Source organism: Sceloporus occidentalis, unplaced genomic scaffold (genome assembly GCF_023333645.1).
Source record: "Sceloporus occidentalis isolate IW3139 unplaced genomic scaffold, rSceOcc1.0.p SCAF_30, whole genome shotgun sequence".
Taxonomy (NCBI): domain Eukaryota; kingdom Metazoa; phylum Chordata; class Lepidosauria; order Squamata; family Phrynosomatidae; genus Sceloporus; species Sceloporus occidentalis.
In genome coordinates, this window is record NW_028317010.1 from 9,162,141 (window position 1) to 9,183,160 (window position 21,020).

Consider the following 21,020-nt stretch of genomic DNA (forward strand, 5'->3'; position numbering starts at 1 on the left):
TTTATCTGGAGTATATGCAATTAATTTAGGGGCAGTTATGGTTAATGGAGTATTTAGGGTTAATTTCAGGGGCCGTTATGGTTAATGGGGTCTTTAGGGTTAATTTCAGGGGCCGTTATCGTTAATGGGATCTTTACGGTTAATTTCAGGGGCAGTTATGGTTCATGGGGTATAAGGGTTAATTTTATGCTGATGACTGAGGGTTAATTTAATAAAGTTAACTGTAGGTGCAGTTATAGGTAAAGGGGGGCCAAGTCAAGGGAATCTAAATCCTGGGGGCAGTGTGAACATTATTAATGTATTTATTTATAAAAGTATGGTATCAGTAATATTCTCTGAATGATTCAAATCTCTGTAAGATCCGGATCCCTGTAAGATTCGGATCATTCGACTCTTCGGATCATTCGACTCTTCGGATCATTCGACTCTTCGGATCATTCGACTCTTCGGATCATTCGACTCTTTGAACGACTCTCTGACTCTATGAGTCATCGTTCCTGTGTGAATTAATGAGCTGTAACCTGACCCCAGAGTCTGTGTCTGAGTGCTCTGCAGATGACTCACAGCTCTAGGATCAGGTTACAGCTGCATGATTCACAGACTGAACCGCATGTAAATGTCTTCTACTGAACCGATTCATCCGGATCACTAAAAAGAATCGGATCAAATGAACGATTCGTTCATGATCCGGACATCACTAAAATCCACAGAAGAACCATGGTTATAGTTCTCCAAGATATTTGGAACATCTTTCCTGCTATGTTCCTTAAAAAACTGTGTGCAAGTGTACCTAGAAGAATCAATGCTGTTTTGAAGGGTGGTCACACCAAATATTAATTTGATTTATATTTTTCTTCTCTTCACTCACTTTGCATTGTATTAAATCATAAAAATAATATCAACAATTATGTTCCTGGAGCTGCAATGCAGGTCATACCAAATGCAGGTGTGGGGCATAGAATATTCTCGAGAGAAGATGGTCAACCTTCCTGCTGATTCTAGATTATTTTTTTATTTAGCCCTCTCTAAGACTTCTACCCATCTGTTAATGATATACTCCATGTAAATGTCTTCTTTTTTAATTAATAAGTTAAAATCCTAAACTTTTTTGTTTTGTTTGAAGAATCTGGCTCAAAGTATGGCAAATTGTAGAAATACAAGCTTGTTTTTCCTTTTCCAGCACTTGTATAAATGCTTGTTATATTATTGCCTGGGGTCTTGACAAAAAGAAAATCATTTGCAATAGAACTAAACCAGTCTACCTGTCACCCCTGTGGCTTGTGTGTTGCTTGGTAGTTATACAAACCATCATATGCACTATTTTTCTTTTGAAGTCTGTTTCATTGAAAAAATCAAAGAAAAGCATATGCTATGGGTTACTATATATACACTAGCATTCAAAAGTTTGAGGTCACTTAGCAATCTCCTGGTTTTTTTAAAGAAAGGCAAATTTTGACCACTAAATAACACCAAATGGAAATACAGTGTAGCTAGAAACAGCTGTTCTTTCCCGTTTTCCAATGGCACATGGTGTTTGCTAATTCAAGTTTACGTTTAAAAGGCTAATTTAAACTTGCAATTTTGCAGCTAGAAATGTTGTATTTTTCAATGAAAACAGCTATGAATAACACTGATAATTTTATCAATGTTGATGCTAGAAGCAGGAAATTAGGGAACTTTGAAAAGGGCCAAATTGTGATGGCTAGATGACTGGGTCAGAGCATCTCCAAAACCGCAGCTCTTGTGGGGTGTCCCCAGTCTGCAGTGGTCATTACCTATCAGAAGTGGTCCAAGGAAGCAAAAGTAGTGAACTGGTAACAAGGATTGGCCAAGGGCGGCAAGAGGGAGGAGAAGGCTGGCCTGTGTAGTCAAATCCAACAGACAAGCTACTGTAACTCAAATTGCTGCAAAAAAGTTCATGCTGATTCTGACAGAAAGATGTCAGAACACACAGTGCATCGCAGTTTGTTGCGTATGGGGCTGCGTAGCCACAGACCTGTCAGAGTGTCCATGCTGACCCCTGTCACTGTCGAAAGCACCTACAATGGGCATAAGAACTGCTTCATTTTATACATAAATGTATACATTTTTATTAAATCTGCTGTGGGTATATATATATATATATATATATATATATATATATATACATAAAAATAGAAAATAATTGGTGGACAATATGAGAAATAGCTGCAAGCATAGCATTCTCAGAGGGTCAAATATTTGTTAAATGACACATGACATAGATAGGTTTTGAGTGGGATTAGAAACAAGTATTTAAGTATCAAATTCATCCAACCCTGACCCTAAATGACAAAAAGCCTCCTGCAACAAAATGAAGGAAAGACAGCCGAAAATCAGACAATGTGCTGACAAGAGACGGTGCCTGGTGATGGACAGATCAGTCAGCTTGAGTGGAGTTCCTGACAGTGTATAGTCTCCTCTAGTGAATTGTCTTGAGCTCATAAAAAGCCCAGAAATGGTTGTTGCCTTTCATGCAGTATGATTTTTTATTTTTAGGGAACAAAAATGCAACAATAACTAACACTACTGAATGTGCTGTCACAAGAAATCAAACTTGGAAATTTCTCCTAATCATGGCATACCAAGAAAATATTGGTTTCCGCACTGTCTCATTTTTTATTTTTTACAAAAGAACATTTCTGTTTGAACTTACAATTACACTATAGAGGTGTCAAACTCTAGTATATGTACAGCATGGAGAGAAGAGAAAGTGGGGATGTTACAGAAATATTTAAATACATAAAAGGATTTAACAAAGTACATGAGGGAAGTTTGTTTCAAAGCAGGAGATAATCTAAAACTAGAGGGTCAGAGGCTTAGGTGTAATTTAAGGAAGAGGGAACAGCCTCCCAGCAAAAGTAGTAGAGGTAAACATAGTAATAGAATTTAAACATGTGTATGGCTTTTCTGAATACAGGGCCAAGAATAATAGGAGACCAAGGGCCGATTAAGGTTTGAGTGTTTACTGAAAAAAATGGGCTGACTAGATGAGTTGACTGGTTCTTTTTATCCGCCATCAAATTCTATGTTTATATCCTGAAAGGCAGGAGGTTCAACAATTTCCGTATGATATGTTCAGTGATACACAATGTCAGCTGTGTTTATTAGGGAAGTCCTTACACCTTGGAGATATTGCATCCCGCAAGGACATCAATTGTCATCTTTGCAGTAAAGTATGAATTTAATTTCTTACTTAAGATTAGTTGAATAATTCACCTGCTACACTCATGCGTTTCAAGACTGGCTTTCCCCAGAAGAAAAATCTCCTCCTTTCAAATTGAAACATGATAAAATAGTTGAATGTGCTATGGTATTCCAGTCCCACATTACCAAGAGGCTTATTAACAGTGTGAGATACTTACATTTGTATTTCTAGAAACCATCTGGCATTCCAGTGTTTTGATACTCTTGTCCCCAATGCCACCCAACAGAACCCAATATTAGCAGTTGTTTTAACCCTGTAGGGTAGGGGATGGTAACATGTTGTTTTAAGTATTAATTGTATTGTAATGTTTCAACCAATCTGACAGTATTGTATTGCAAAGGACAGTTGGACCACAGTGGTGTTAAATTTATTTTCAACTGTGCACTAAAGAGTTTACCAATGAATTTGAATATGCAACCAAATAATGATTACAAAAGTATAATGTACATAAAAATATCATAATAACTAGCATCAATTTAACTCAATAATGTGAAACATGAACATGATGTCTTAAGAAACATATCATATATTAAAAACAAATTATTGAAATTGAGGGGGACTCAAGAGTTCTCTGTCCTACACTAGACAATGCCAAAATATAGACATGGCTTGGAGAAATGTTTTCCTCATAGACTCATAGCAAATGAAGGATGCAATATGAGCTTCTATGACTGATGGCTGCTGGTGCACAGAAATATATAAACACATTCCCACATAGCCAGTGCTGGGGATCCTCATATATGTATTATGTTATTATAGCTGATGTAGGATTGTAACTCTGTTAGGTCATGCAAATTCACATTGAAATATGCATATTTTACGTGAATCTGCAAATCATGCAAGGGCATGTGACTTAAATTGAATCTAGGCCTTTATCATTATAGCGAATAGTTCCAAAAGAGGGAGTTTGCAGAGAAATCCATGGTGATCTTTTCCTGCTAGGCGGGTTGACCTGACCCTGAATGGTACATAGTGAAATCACTGAGGAGAGGCTTAAGAAATCTCCCATATTACTCATGTATTGTATACATGGGTAATATGTATGACAGCTTGTCATCTAGTATAATAGTATAGAGATTACAGATTAACATTTTGGAGTTCAATTATTTAGCTGCACACAATCTAATTTGATCGTCCTCCAAAAAAACACCCCATACAAACATTTAAATACCGTATTGGCTCGAATATAGGCCGCACTTTTCCCCCCCTTTAAGAAGTCTTTAAAGTGGGCGTGCGGCCTATATTCGGGGTCTAGCGCCCGACGCCCGGGACATACAGTCCCGGGCGCTGGGCAGACAGCGGGGTTAGGATACAGATCCCCCGCAGCGGTGCAGGGGACCTGCATCCTACTCTCCGATACGCTAAGACAGCCTCCCCTGCCAGCACTTTCCACGGGGGGGGGGTGCCGGCACGGGAGGTTGTCTAAGCGCATCGTGCGGACGGTCACCGGCTGTGGAGGTTGTTTACCCGCATCGCCGCAGCCGGTGACCGTCCGCACGCTGAGTCCCGGCACCGGAAGTTGTATACGCGTATTGCGTAGATGTCCCCCGCCGGCCCCGCAAGACACCCGGGTAAATTGGGGGGGGGGCAGAGTGGCAGCATATCTCGGGGGGGGGGAGAGGAGGACAGTGGCAGAATATCTCGGGGGGGAGGAGGACAGTGGCAGCATATCTCGGGGGGGAGGAGGACAGTGGCAGCATATCTCGGGGGGGAGAAGGACAGTGGCAGCATATCTCGGGTGGGAGGAGGACAGTGGCAGCATATCTCGGGGGGGGAGGAGGACAGTGGCAGCATATCTCGGGGGGGGGAGACAGAGTGGCAGCATGTTTTTTTGGTGCTTTTTTAAAGAAAAAAACTTTCTTTAAAAAAGCACCAAACTTTTAGGGTGCGGCCTATATACGGGGGCCGCCTATATCCGAGCCAATACGGTAATTACCTCAATAACACCTGTTTCTCAAATCATAACAAATCAAAACATGATAGATGGCATTTAGACTTTAGACTTTTAGTACAAAACCTACTTTAGAAGTTTCTGTTTTAAGAGAAATATATTTTATTTTGCATACATCTTGTTGTGTACAGTGGATCCTTGCCAAAAGAATACATAATCTGTGGGCTACTTGCCATTTTCAGATTTACTTGTTTGAGCCAGAGTTATCCCGCACTAATATGATTTAAACAGTTATAAGAAGATGGATCTCTCAGGTCCATGCATTTCCAACTCTGAGCTGTATGCAAAGCTCTGTGTTAAAAAGGAGAGATATGCACATGAGGGAGCCCATGTAATCATGGGTAAGTAATTGATAAGTAACATATTGGATACACCTGTTTGTTTGTATTGGCATACGCACATTTTATTTTGCCCCTTAACATAAAAACATAATACTCCGACTCATTTCATGATGAAATATCTGTTTTCTTTCCTTAAACTTCAGTTTAAAATGTCAATTACCAAGAAATCCTTTTACAAAATTGTGCTTGATAGCATTACCATGGCAATGGCATTATTAAATATTGAATTGCCCATTTATTCTGCATCTAGAAACAAGAAACTATAATTTGAATAATTAAAAACATTGTTCCTTAGGTCAGCGACTTCCACTGATTCCTAATGGTTTACAAGTCCTTTCGCATAATAGTATTTTCCATTAATGATGGTACAACAATAGCTTCCACTAAAAAAAGCTACAGAGAGAATATCTGCCCGATGTGCATTGAACTTTTTATGCTAACCCCTTTCCAGGTGTTGCTGTTCCACATTCATTTTAATATTCTAAAATTCCACCATTAAAATAAATAATATATTTTCATGTGTGAATGTGTCTAATAATAATAATAGTCACAATAAATGTGAATGCCAGTTTTAGTATTTTAGTTTGTAAATGAATTATTATTCTTTTTTTTTATTTCATTTAAGTATTCTAGAGCGTTATGTTCAGGATCAGATACCTGGTGCAGCTGTTGTTGTGGAATCAATTGGAGCTCGGAGATATGGAGATGGTTTTTCACAAGAGGATTACACTCAAAGTGACCTAATGATTTATGCAGTGGATCCCTCCACCAACAGGGCCATATCACGAAATGAACTTTATAAGTAAGTACCTGATTACCTTGTCACAGTCAGCCTATAAACATAATACACACACACACACATATACTTATCTTTAGGAGAAACTACAGCTCCAGAGCTGCAGAGAAACACTGCCTCTGCATTTTGCACCTCCTTCATCTCAAATAGAAGCAGGGAATCAGGCAAATGCATTAGAGGGAATTCTGCTGACCACTCAACTATCATATTAAATATAAAAATATAAATGGTATGTACCTGTAATGTAATGCTGGGTCTGTATATTAACAAATTAGTGAGGTTTACTCGTGGTGAATTTGCAGGGGAATTGAACCTTCCAGCTAACATAATCCCATATCTCCTATTGCTCAGCAGAGAAGAACGAGAAACAACTTAATATTACAGCCGTTCAGTAATGATGAAACAGAGTGTCTGTTTGCAGAGGACCTGAGTCTTGGCCTTGTATTCATAAAAGTGCACAACAATACTTCCCCAAAATATTAGCCTCTACACAGAGTCAAAAATTATTTTTTGGTTTACTTGCCGTTTCATTAATTTCATTAGCTGTTCTTTATCTACTCCAATAAGCATACTGTATAACTCTGTTCTGCCTATTGTAGGCCTAACATCTCCAGCGCAGTCTTGTAGAACTTCTAAAATTAATTTGCTAATGTACTAAACTTTATTGTCTGAGACATGTTATGTTCCCCATGCACATGTTGATTGCTATGGCTTATGTTAAGTTGGGATTGATGAGGATACTGAAAACCATCACCAAGACACAATCATATCTGTGCATCCTTATACTCAAAATAGGATATTGTTTTATGTGTTCTTCCGGTAGACTGTAAAACAGAGACATATACTGCTTTGACAGAGACAAGACTGATGGCAAAAGTGACTGCTAAAAACAGACTTACTGATCTAACTAGACTCAAAGATGCCTACACTGTGACACCCAACAAGAAAGTGCCTTTGTCACTATATTTTATTGATTTAAGACCATGGTAAGATATGCAGTTAAACTGCAATTTAGTTGGGCAAGAGTTCAAGATTGTTCCTGCAGTTGTGATGTAATGTTATGTTGATTTGTGACACTGTTAATGTTCTTTATTCCATGCTCTCTCTTCCTCCCTCTCTGCTGCCCCCTCCTAGTTGCATCACAGGACTTAAGGTAGACCATATATTAGTATTTAAGGTAGAACTTTAGAGTTTGGAAATTAACAACATTAACAGTGTCACAAATCAACATAACATTACATCACAGCAGTGATGGAACAAAAAGACATTTGCTACAGGGTAGACCAGGTGAAAAAGAATAATATGTGGATGTACTCATGACTAGAAGATATAGCATATGCTATCTTGTTTTATCTACAGTAATTGTACATATTGCACACCATATTCAAAAAAGGCATAATCTATAATAATTTTTTTAATATAATCTCTAAATTATTGTGATACTATTTAAAGAAATCTACATTGCAGGCTACCAGAAAATCCAATACAAGTGACATTGGTAGTAATTACAGACATATAATATACAGTTTAAGATCACAGCAGGTTTGCCTTTTTTTGTGTAGGTTTTTGGGCTGTGTTGCAGTGACATCTAGTGTGAGGCACAATCGCTGTAATATTTCAGCATTCACCACTGCATGTATATCTTTAGGAATGGTGCAATAAGTACTAATACTCAGTATATAATCAGTAGAACAGTATTTTTATTGCTTGACATATAGTGATGTGTAAAACAAATCCTGTTATGTTATTGCAAAACCAACTATGTTTTCTTAAATATTTTTACGGTAAGCAAAACGGTGACAAATTTCCTCCACCACCATGGACAGTACAGTAAGCAATATAAAATATACCTATGTCAATGTAGACATGTCTAAAAACAATCCTGTTCTAAATTTATAAAAATGTAAGTTTCCAGTGCACTATATGAATTCTATCCACTATGATCAAATGCAATATTTAAATTTTCTGAAAGTATATTTAATCTTGGGGCTAATATTGTTGTCTATTAAATTATGCTTCTCTTAATAGTATTGACATCTCAAGCAGAGTGTTTTATATATTTAACAGGCTTTCAACTTCACAAGACAAATCTGATTAAACTGGCATATTCATACCAAAAACAATGAATGAATATCTAATTTTAAAAAAGGATCAATGTCTGTATTAGGCTGTTTATGCAGTATTTAACTGGGTTTCTAGGCAAAGTATATTAATACATTATTATTATTATTATTTATTGTTTTATATAGCGCCACAAATTCTGTAGCACTGTACAATGGGTAGACAGGACATAACAAGTAGTATGTAGCATAACAAATATAATAGAGACAACAGGTGAGGAGGCCCCTGCTCAAACGATTTTACAATCTAGAGGGATTTAGGATGTATTACACAATACACAGGTAAAAGTCCTGTTTTTAGGGATAGACCAGCTACATTAGTAAAAGTATTGCAGGAGAGGGACTAGGAAAGGTGAGCTAAAGCAATATGGGAGGGCGTTAGTCTGCTATGCTTAAAGAAGTGGGTCTTGAGGGATTTTTTGAAGGAATAAAGGCAGGGGGAGAGACGGTTATACCGGGGGAGGGCATTCCAGAGGATAGGGGCAGCCCTGGAGAAATCTTGTAAGCGTGTATGAGAGCAAGAAATCAGAGGAGAGAATAGAAGGAGATCGTTGGATGAGCGGAGAGACCGGTGTGGAGTGTATTTAGAGATGAGTGAGGAGATGTAGGGAGGGGAACCGCTGTGAAGGACTTTGAAAGTAAGAGTGAGGATTTTGAAATGATGAAATGAATCCTGAAGCGCACAGGCAGCCAGTGCAAAACCTCTGCAACATGTGGAGACCACCTGTTGGCTAAGCCTGGTATTAACACTTTTGAAATCTGAACTCTAACAATAAGGTCTTCTTTCTGAATTCAAACCACATAGAGTTGGACCTTAAAATGTTTATGAACAGCCAGTGTATTTTTTTTGTAATTGCAGATTTCTGGATGGTAAAGTTCTAGATATTAACAAACAATTCCAGGACTACATTGGTCAAGGAGGGCGTATTTTGGAGATTCGTACACCAGATGTAGTGGCCAATGTGAAGAAGCAAGCTCAAGCAGTAGGATACACAGAGGGGGCCCTGCTTGCTCTGGCTATTATTATTGTCCTCTGCTGCGTACCTGCCATTTTAATTGTCATGGTCAGCTATAGACAGTAAGTAAATATTTTTACCTGCACATTAGGCAGAATCTTACCTTTAAAATACAGATTTTTAGATGTCCATTTTATGCTGCTGCATTCCGCAAGTGTAAATTAGATAATCTTTGTATAAAATCTTGTTCATTAAAAAAAGCCTATCACAGGGTGGAGGTTTCTTATGTTGAGTGAGTAGCGGGACTGGAATTTAGTCCAGAAAAGATATATAATGTAATTATATATCTATATATTTGCATTTTTCCAGTAACCTGTGGAAATCCACAAACTTGAGGAGTGACCAAAAACGAAACAAATAAACAAAAATTCTGAATCGTTTTTGGTCCATTTACACAAAGCTAATATATATATGCATTCAGAATTCATTATAGTATAATGTTTTATTTTCAATAATAATGGAAAAAGCATCAAAGATACCAGGAATTTTTTAAAACTTTGTATTTCCAGGAATAGACATGGCTTCACGTGGTGGAATGACCGATAATGCGGAAGGCTGTTATCAGCTTTTTACCCAACATAAAGCCATGATTTCCTTCTTTGTATCTTTCCGTTTTTTGAACAGTTTCCTTACAGGGCTGATCTTTGTTGGATGGAATTTTGCTGACACAATTGTTGCCTTAATCCATTTAGGCTTTTGCCCCACAATGATTTTGTTTTATCGCTAATAGATTTCATGTAATAGCTTTACTTATGCTTTTTAGGTTTCAATTAGATTATGTTTTGTTAGAAGGGTGAACATGATGCTTTTAGAAATAAGATGAATGTTATCCAGGCAACTATAATGCCTCTTATGAATAGAAGGGATTTTACATTCACTGCACAAGTCAATGCAAGGTCTTGATTATGCAAATATATTGTGTAATACATCGCATTCTAGATTCAACCAAGAATTGGGCTATTATACGAGGCTCCCTTAATTTGCTTCCAGTATACTGAACTATAAAGCAATTTTAAAAGGGAAAAAACAGATTATGTTATTCGTGATAACTTTTTGAGTATAATTCAGACAACAAAAAAGTGCCGAAGCTGTACTTAACATGCAGTAACTGTTTAGCTCATGACATTTTTCTTCATTGTAATTTATTACTACAGTGGCTCCAAAAACGCAGGATGGTTCTGTAAAGTGTGTTGTATTAATTGTACTAAATTAAACATTCTTGTTGTTAGAATGCCATTAACAAAATCATTCTAAAAGAAAGTCACATTAATGTCAATGGCAATGAAAGTAACTTTCCTAACACACATTTTCTCTTCTTCCCCTACTTGCTTACATAAAAAGGTTTAAGGAGTAAGTATGGAACTTTATTTGATCATATAATTTAGAATTGTTGCATATTTTAAGAAGCATACATTGTACAAAAGTATAGCTTAGGGGAATAAAGGGTAAGATATACAGTCCATATTAAACCTAAACATACATATGGCGTTACCTCTCAATTCTGTCTTAGTCTACCTCTGTAGGCAGAATCGACCTATGCAAGGATGGACCTTTTTCATCTGTGGTATCACCATCCAGCTAATATTTGAGACTCACACAGCTACCTGTTCTCTGCTTAGCTAGTCTTGCATTTACATTACAAGTTAAATAAATGCCAATAATGAAATATATTCTTATTAAAAAAAATAATCTTAATTAATCAAAGCCACGTCATATTTTGATATGCAAGTTTTTTTCTAATTCACATGGTTCTTTAATTTTTACAAAGGTCAGTTTGGGATAACGTCATACATCTTTTATGTCTAAAATTAATATGAGCATTACTGATTCTCAACACTGACAAGAAGAATGAATAATTACTATGCGATTATTCTCTGTTGGAAATAAAGTTTGTTCACATCCTGGAAATGGCAACATTAAATACCAATACTTGTTGCTAGAGAATGTTAATGACAGGAGTCATAATTTTTCTAATGATTTATACGTTCCTAATGAGACATTTCTAATATAGGTTTACATATTGCTTTAGCAGAGCACAGAAACATATTTGAAGAAAAAAAGGTTCTCAGGGAAGAGCCAACCATGTTGGCTTCATCACTAACACATCTATCTGTATACTAAAACCCAACCAGTAGTGTATGAACTAAAATTATTTTGTGTTATTCTTAGAAGAAAGAATAACATTTACTTAACTGTATTTTTCTTAGCAACTAGATTATTTAAAACTCCCCCTCAAACACTCACTCAGATTAGCATGATCTTGATGTGTAATGACTTTATAGAGTTTGATGCCCATGGTGGCTTGGAGAGCACTGACATTCACTAACTTGTAGGTGTCTAAGTCAGCACCTGAACTTCATAATTCTCTAAAGATATTTAGAATCATGAATCTTGTAAATATAGTGTAAATCAATGACCTCATTCTTGGGTATAAATGATTTTGTATATACCTGCACATATGTCTGTGAATCTACATCATTTTGCAAAAATGCTATTAATGTACCAGTCAATGTTCATTAATATTTTTGAGATAATTATGGTAATGTGCATGTCCTTTGACTCTTCCTTTTCTTTCAAAAAGGAGGCAAGCAGAGTGTGCAAAGACAGCAAGAATCCAGATGGCAATGCCAGCAGGCAAACCATCAACTCCTGCTGCCAATAATCTGTATGAAGAGCTAGGTGACAGCACCATGTAAGTACTGAATATAAATGGTTTTCTGAAGAATAGAGCGAGCCGCTGCCTTAGAAGTTATTTCTAGGTAATCTTAATCAAGGATGCAGGTTGAAATGTATCTCGGTTCCATGTTATGCAATGTACTACACTTGGGTTTCCCTGAAAAGCTTTTAAGAAATGTGCACCTTTTAAGAGGTGTATGTAAACCGTTAACTGCATTATTTTCTTCCAATAGTGGAATTCAAGACATCTAAACATAATTTCTCTGAACTGCATGGAACACAAATAATACATCATTTTACACTTTCCCTATGAAAAGGTTTGGCCAGCTAGCTTGTGTGGATTGAGGCAGTTTGTTTAATGCACAGAAAAAGTATTTTTGGAATGCTGATATCTTGCTTTAATGTGGAGTCGATGCATTATACTAATTTGTTTTCATACACTGTAGTAATACATTTACATTAAATTAAAATTTTAATTTAACACAGATACATTTAATTGATTCAACTACAGACTTGACATATTTTCCCAGAGAGCAAAGAAAAAATATATCGATGTGGGCTTCAAATATCACACACAAACATAGACCTTTTTTTCTTCTTTTGTTGAATATGAAAAATTTGTTTACAATAGTCAAATATATTTCTTGGATTTGCCTTCACTTCATTCATGTTGCCATTGTGGCACATGATGCTTAGTTACATTTTCATTTTGAACTTGTGATCTAGTGTATAAAAATATAGTCTTCACACATTAAGACTGTATGTATATAATAGGATACTAGTTCCTAGGAGTTAAGCGTCGTGTCCTTCATCACCTGGGTGAATTTTTGCCCATATCTGGAAAATACGTCCCACCTGGATCATGTGTGTCATGTCATTTACCTCACATAACTGCTCATGATATTACAAAGCAAGCAAACTTTCAGGAAACATTGCTTTCATTGTGACATAAACTGGAAGGAATTGTACAATTTAGGTTAATGTCAGTGACCTGCTTTAAGATGCTTATATGCATACATGGGAACTTGCAAGTGGCAGGACTAGCCAGCCATGTAGTCCAGGCTAATTCTCTTTGGGGTGGGGCTAGCCAGTTCTGTAGGCACATCTAGCTGCGCATAGCTGCGCATAGGGCTTCTCCTTGAGAAGGAGGGAAAGTGGGTGGAGAGTGGGCATGGCTAAACACAACTCCCCCTGCCAGAGAAAGAGTAGTGTGTTCTGGAGACCCGGGAGCACCACTGCACTCGGAGACTCCAGGTCAAATCTGGAGTGTTCCTTGGTATGGGTATATGTTTTTCCTGTTGTTATAGGGAGACAGGAAAAGCATGTGTACGAAAAACAATGTAGCTCTTCTAGATTTAACATTTATTCATTTGTACTGATCAGATCTAGATCAAATCAATATTTGGTGTGACCACTCTTTGTCTCCAGAGCAGCATCAGTTTTGTATAACAGCAACTTCTTTTTAGTCTTGCATTTGAAGTTTAACATTTGGATTTACAACATATGAAATGGACTGACATATATCTGTATTAATCAGAGAATTTAGACCTGTAGTCTTAAAATGTCATGACCGTTAATTCTGGGGATTAGGATTACAACTGGGTTTGATAGTGAACAAAAGAGAGAGAGATTTTCCAGTGTCTTTTATGTCCTAGTGGGTAGAACCCGTCGCTGATGGTATAGATGCCAGCAGAGTCGGTACTCACAGAAGTGAGTTTACTGACTACTTTAAGATAACAGTTGTGCAAACCTCACTTCTAATATAAGTAGCTTTTGCTTATTTGTTTCTTAAGGGCTGAAAAAACTTTACTGGCACTTTCACACTTACCGACATGCAACTATACTGTGATTGATTGCTCAGCTGAGTCACAGGTCCTACCCAACTGATTACGAAACATGCTCAGTATTGGTGATGAATTTAAATGCAACTATAGGGCTTTAAATCCTTTGGCTTCCTGGTTAGGTCAGTAGAACACTAATATAACTAAAGTATGGTTATTGGGTCTCTCTTGTTATTTGCAGAACCTACAAGATCATGTTGTTTTGTTTTAATATAAAATTCTTGATACGGGTATATTTCACTTACAAATATTATTTGGACTTTATTTGAGATTACAAGATTTGTATTGAAAAAAAATGTCAATCCTAATTGACACGTTAAGACTAATGGCCAATAAATGTCACGTGGCTGTCTCCTTGATACACTCGGTCATACACGACACCCTCATGCTTTTGCAGTTTGGAGTTGTGTATAGGTTCCAGGTGGCTACACACCAAATGATGGAATCAGCCACACAAGTGACACTTAAGGTACCTGGAAGGTTTCCCTGCAGAACAAGAAAGGGAGCTGGTTGTTCTGCAGCTAATTGTCCACTTAGGAGACAGAGGCATCTAGTGGTGACATCTTTAATAAGGGCAATATAATGGTTTACATTTGTTAACAAGATATACTAAAAATGTGATTTGTATTAGGATTGGGAATTTCATTCTAGTTGTAATTTAAGTTTTACAATCCATACAGTTGCTGTTACAGTCTCTATCTCTTTGTACATACAGAATTGTCTGGATTATCTTGCTATAAAAGTGGACTAGGATTCTGTTATTTAAGTTTCATAGAATGTATATAATTAATGGAATATGTTTATTGGGAACATATGTGTTTTCCCCCCTTGCTTATGTCAAAAACTAACATATTTTGATGGACTGACTTGATGGCTTTTTATTTCCCCATAAATACCTGTGCCATTATATACACACTTGATTCAAATAGTTACTTAAGATATGAGTTCTATAAAGACGTTGGAATTAAAAATATAGTATGGGACTGTCTATGGGTATGAGGTTAGCAGGGAGTGCGTTCTTGGGTCAGGTCTGGGGCTGTGCCCAAGGTAAGTACATTGCTGATGGCTTTTAGCCCTTGAGGAATGGAGTAGCTAACCGAATGATTTAGTAAGTATTTTAAAAGGATACTTCCAAATCCATGTTTGAAGTATAGCACAAGAATAAGATTGAGCTGAATGACTGGGTCATGAACCAGTCATTGTATTGTACGGCAACATAAACACTTATTTCCCCTACCTATTAAGGACCTGAAGATGGAAAACAAAGCTCTAGAGGGTTGAAGTTTGCTGAGCTTAAAGGTTATTTTGCTATTTCTGCTCTCACATTGGCTAGCCTTTTCAAGACAGCACTTTGGCTGGAAAGAATGCTGGAAAGAATAAACTGGTAACTGTCACATTGAAGTGATTTGTGGCATAATAAGTATATGTTTCAACCAAATAATATAAGTAGTGCACTTTAGAGGTACGTTTTCAGTAACAATCCATCTTTCTCTTTTTCTGCCTATTTTTGTTTCATAAAAGCCATTTTATGAATGTTTCTTTGAACTGGACTCTGATTGCATCAAAGGGCACTTAGTGAACTATATTTGTACTCATGTTTTGTATTCATATTTATTAACCTGCTACTGCATGTTTTGATTTTTGTCGTTTTCCTAGACACTGAACTGTAACTGTGTACTTCTTTTCATTTTCACATTCTTGTGTTCATTCTCTTTCCTTTTTTTGCATGCATAGGTATCAGTAAGTATCACGTGTATAGTAGCTTTTTAGTTGTAATTAGACACTGTAAGTATGTTAGCAAAGAGTATTTGCCCCTGGGATATCCAACCCCAAGGCTGCTAGCGTGACCAGCCATTTTTTCCAGAGCAAACATTTCCTATGGTGATGACAGGCACATACAGTGTTGTCCTACAGTGTGTGGATGTGAGGAAGTTATCCAGGTATACATCCCCTATACTACAGTGCAGAACGTTACATGTGCTATTCTGCAACATGAGAAATGTATATCATTCTTGAAAAAATGGCTGATGTGGTCACCCTAAGAGCCACAAACCTATCCGTGTTTAGGGTTTCTCCAATTAACTTGTAAACCAGTGACAAATCTGATACTTATCATTATGAAAATGGCCTTTTGTAAACAGGAGCTGGTCCAGCTAGGTTTACTCCTCTAAAAGGGAAATTAGTATGAAGTACTATATGTACAGCACTCTATAAATGCAATAAAATATATGATTATGTATGAACACCTAAACAATATAGTGCTTATTTTATAGAGGTAGTAAAAATCATTGTACTTTTAATTTTATCATGGTGACAAAGATTACCATATGTGATAATGTCTGCTACTACATTGTTTTACATAAAAGGTACACTGCATTTAGTTCAGTTACCCCATAATAACTTTTTATTTTCATTGGTTAATAATTTCCCTTTTTGAGAGGTTCATGTAGAACTATGATAACATACTTTTACTTTATTTAACAACCTGACAATCCCATAGTTGATTGCAATGACATGTATTTTATAACCTTTGGTCACTCACAGGGTTAGTCATTCTTTAAAATTGCCTAATCCCACTAATTTCTTATTCTTAATACCACTCACTTTAGAAATGTTCTTTAAAGACCAAAAATTGGAAAAATTATTGAAATAATTTAACTCTGTGAGTAACACTAATGCTGAATGGTAAATACATCCTAGTGCAGTACTTGTTTTTTGTGGCGTGCATGACATCCATAAAGATCTGGATGTTAATTTAACTCCCTTGAATCAGGATATTTTAATTTTCTTTTGTGTCAAGGAAGTGACATTTTGTCAATCAACTGTTTCCTTCACCCTTAGTTCCAACTGTCCTTGTCACATACCCATGATAGATAGAGCAAGCATCTGCACATGTTAACATCACTAAAATGCCAATAGAAAGGGCAAAAATGGGAAACATCATCTATAAATAATAAACACATTGCACCAAATTACCGTTGGAACTTTTGTAGAAGCCAAGGTTGGAATTTTTAAAACACAGGGTATGTCTCAGGTTCCTTCATCTGATAAGCCAAGGATATAATCAGTACAATAATTCTATTACTCCTGTAGGGATACATATGTGATTTCTCCAAGAAAATTAGAAGGGATTATGATTAGATAAACCCTTATAGAAAAAAATAAACCCTGGACATGCACTTTATGCAACTTTACAGATCTCTGGTCAGGCTTCATCTAAAGAATTGTATACAGTTAAATATAGACCCGACCGCCAGAAAGATATTGACATTTTGGAGAGCGTTCAAAGGAGGGCTACTAAAATGGGGAAAGTATTACAGGATAAAAAGAATCAGGATTAAGAATCTCAAAATATATATACCTTGGAGGACAAAAGAGAAAGAGGAATAAAGAAGGTATAGGGAATTTAAAAAAAAGTACAAGAAAACAGGCAGACTAGATGAGCCAAATGGTTCTTATATGCTGTCAAATTAAATTGAAAATGATGCACATATTCTAAAGATTACATTGTATTGTTCTCATCGTCCAGTTTATTATTTTTATGCAGACGGTCTTTATGATTTGTCATGCTTATTTAATATTAGTTTTAGTACACAATCTGTTAGTTGCACCTAGCTGTATAGACCTTTCCTTTTCACCCTCCTTTTCCTTACTTGTGATTATCTTCTTCTTTCAAGTCTCTTTCTTCTCTACCATTTTCAACAAAGCAGGGGAAAAAAATCAGTTTTACAAGAAGGTGACCGACAAAGACTTATAGGAAAGCTTGCATCTCGGGCCATTGAAGCTCACAAACAGTCCAATGTCAAAGGTTGTTTGAACAATAACCTTCCAAAGTCTTCAAGTAATATAACCTTTCTCTCTGATGCAAACCCACTCACAACTCAAAACCCATTATATATGGAAGGTGCATGTCAGGAAAGCCTTGGGATACCGTTAAACAACACATTTGCAGTAGATAAACCTTTTTTTAAAAGACCTGTTTTGGAAAAGTCACTGTTACAGTGGAACTCTCAAGGGAAACAACGTGCCTGGACACTTCCAACATGTTTGGCTAAAAGGCATGTTTATGATATTCTTCATAATTCAGTCATAATGGATCCAATACAGGAGCAGCCAAAAAGTGGACAATCTGAGGGTGGAACAGTTGAAGAAGCAAAACGCAGTGAAAGTCCTAAACCTGTGTTTGAGAAGTCTACCAATGGCAAATTAACAGTAAAAGAGCAAGCAAGACAATTTGAGAAAAATGCTTTGCAAGATGTCAAGCAGGGAAAGCCTTGTGAGATAAAAGATTTGCCCACAGACAAAAATACTACACCTCTGATTACTATTTCATGCCACAGCCCCCCACTTTCATCATTTCAAGCATTACACGATGATAATGCCCTTGAAGCAGTTATATTCCCTACTTCTGATTACTCTGAAGAAATTTCACCTCCACCAACTCGGAAACCAACTCCACCATCTATTAGAAAAACTATAGCAGCTGCTCAAATCTTTCTCAATGTTGAAAGAGAACACAGAATGGAAGAAAATATCCCTGATCCTCCAGTGACTCCTCCACCTCTTCCACCTGCTTCTACTTTCACATCTACACCAACTACACATTCATATAATACAACAGCTCCATCTCCACTTTCTTTACTGCACGAGATTACAACTTTAAAACAAGACCAGGTTTCTCCTTCTACACCTCCCCCTCCATCTTTTCAAGCTCCATCACTCCCACCGTCCTTCCCTCCACAAATAATACCACCATCCCTACCCGCTCCTCCACCTCTCCCAGCTCCACCACTTCCGCAACAACTTCTAACCCCTAGTCCTTCCCAACATTCTTTATCATCTTTATCTCCAGTTGATTTGTTAAATGCAAGGGACAAGATTTCCCCTGTAAAAATTCCACTACCGGAAGCCTCTCAAATGAATCCCGGGCCACCACGCAAGGAGCGCAAGGGAATTCTTAAAAGTATTCACAACTTAGCAGAAATTGAAAAATCTGTTGCCAACATGTATAGTCAAATTGACAAAGGCAATGCTTTATCAAAGCCAGGCACAAGAGCAAAACCTGTTGCCACTGCAGACATTCCAAATGTGGAAACACAACCTGAGCATGAAAAGCATAATGGAAACTTGGGATGTGTTGTTGAGGAGTTAGAAAAAATGTTTCCTTCTCAATCCACAGCACTGTAAAATTAGGCTGTTACTGAACTTCAAACATATTATTCATCGTAGAAAGTGTATATGCAGAGTAACTGAACATTATTAATATCTGACACAACAACCTGAAAAATGCTTGTCTGACACAGCTGCATTGCGCAATATGATTTCCAAAATCATTCCATTTTTATGATGACTTGAATATATAAATATATATTTGAGTCTTTTATGTTGATGCTCAATATCATCAATATCATAGAAAATATTAGGAAACTAAGGCTAAGCGTAAATATAGCATGAAACAAAAAAACCTAAAAACAAAAAATGAGTATGTCTGTCTTTGTATGCAGCAGCCTCACATTGGATTTTTGATACTGTGTTTTATAAACTGCAATAAAATAAAAACAAATTATTTAAAATAATACCATATTAAAAAGTAATTTCATTGCTCATTCCAATAGCATATTTTATGCACAGATTGACTTCCTTTGTAAAGATGTGTTACAGCGCCATTTATTTTCCAGCAAAGTATGTTTGTACAGTTATTAAAAAGAGTAAAGGGTCGAAGCTGTAGATGGGTGTTTCATGCTCTCTGTGACAAGTTTTAGATGTCAAACTCAACGACACTGTTAGTGGTGTAAAAAAAGAAATTAGATGATTGCATATATGATGGAAGTGTTTTGAATCTTGTCTTAACAGTTGTAATTAACCCCTTAAGGACAGTGGGCGGTCCCTAAACCCATTGAAAACAATGAATTTTTAGCACGTACATGTACGGGCTTTGTCATTAAGGGGGTAATCTAGACAAGAGGGCACCAGTGTTAACCTCTTAAAATCGGCAGGGTATGGAGACAGGCAGGATAGAAACATACCAGAGGAAAACAAGGGTTAAGCAGGAGATGAAGGGTTCAGAGTGTACCAGAGAAAGTGTTCAAATAAGCATACCTGCAAGAAAGATATGTTGAAGATTAATTTTTGCTAGATGAGTAATTTGAGGAAAGCATTAAGACCAGGGATGGCAACTTCTATCATCTGTCCACTTATGAAGAGGCCCCTTGGGATGAGGCAACTCCAGCTACATTTCCAAGCAAGCCAACACAACGTTAACACTAATAATAATAATAAAAAATAAACCATTTGACTAAGCAGTATAAAACATTGTAACCTACGTATGTGTAAGCCATGTTCTATTTCTACTTACATATCATGTGTTATCGAGAACAATCCATTTGCACTGTAAGGACGATTTCACAAACTAATTTGGAGGCTAGTAGTAATATATGAGAAAGATTATGTGCCATAACTTAATTATGTTACTTTCATATTTAATCAATTGTATGTAGCTGAGTTATTAAGTACAGGTCTACAATTTCTCAGGTAAGATTTATATTTTTTTAGGTAAACTTATAATGTAACATTCATGTCCTTTAAACAAAATCCAGTTAGAGCCTGACAATCTTGTACATAATCAAGTATTGTTGATATGTTTTTTACAACAAGTTATAAAGAAGGAGAACATAATGAAGCATTTACCTAAAAAAAGGTGAGGTTTTATTCTATGCTCACTAGCCGGTTTGGTTATTTATAATTTTGTTTTCTTTTTTATTTGATTCTGATACAAAATTATTAAATAACAACAATAAAATATTACATATTGGAAGAAAAAATACAAACTCAATATTAATGCAGAAGACATGCCTGGTCAGTTTGTCCAAATCTTTACAATATAGTTAAATATATGTTGTATTAATATTTTTGAAAATAATGTATCAGTTGTCAATAACACCCACTTATATCAGATTTGAATGATGTCTTGAGTATCATTTAATACATAAATGTTTAATTCAAGATGTTTTATGAATGTGCTTCAAAATATATTTCTGTATTTACTCAGCATGA

At 36.5% G+C, this 21,020-nt stretch overlaps 1 protein-coding gene across 1 annotated transcript in view; it reads left to right on the plus strand.

The window, feature by feature from the left end:
* The window catches only part of LOC149299017 (protocadherin-15-like), a 426,255-nt gene that overhangs the window by 379,038 nt on the left and 26,197 nt on the right, over positions 1 to 21,020 (plus strand). Inside the window, exons 33-36 of the mRNA XM_089486827.1 lie at positions 6,144 to 6,320; positions 9,294 to 9,512; positions 10,792 to 10,800; positions 12,032 to 12,142. Of these exons, the coding sequence (XP_089342953.1) occupies positions 6,144 to 6,320; positions 9,294 to 9,512; positions 10,792 to 10,800; positions 12,032 to 12,142 (516 nt within the window). The remainder of the gene's footprint in view (positions 1 to 6,143; positions 6,321 to 9,293; positions 9,513 to 10,791; positions 10,801 to 12,031; positions 12,143 to 21,020) is intronic.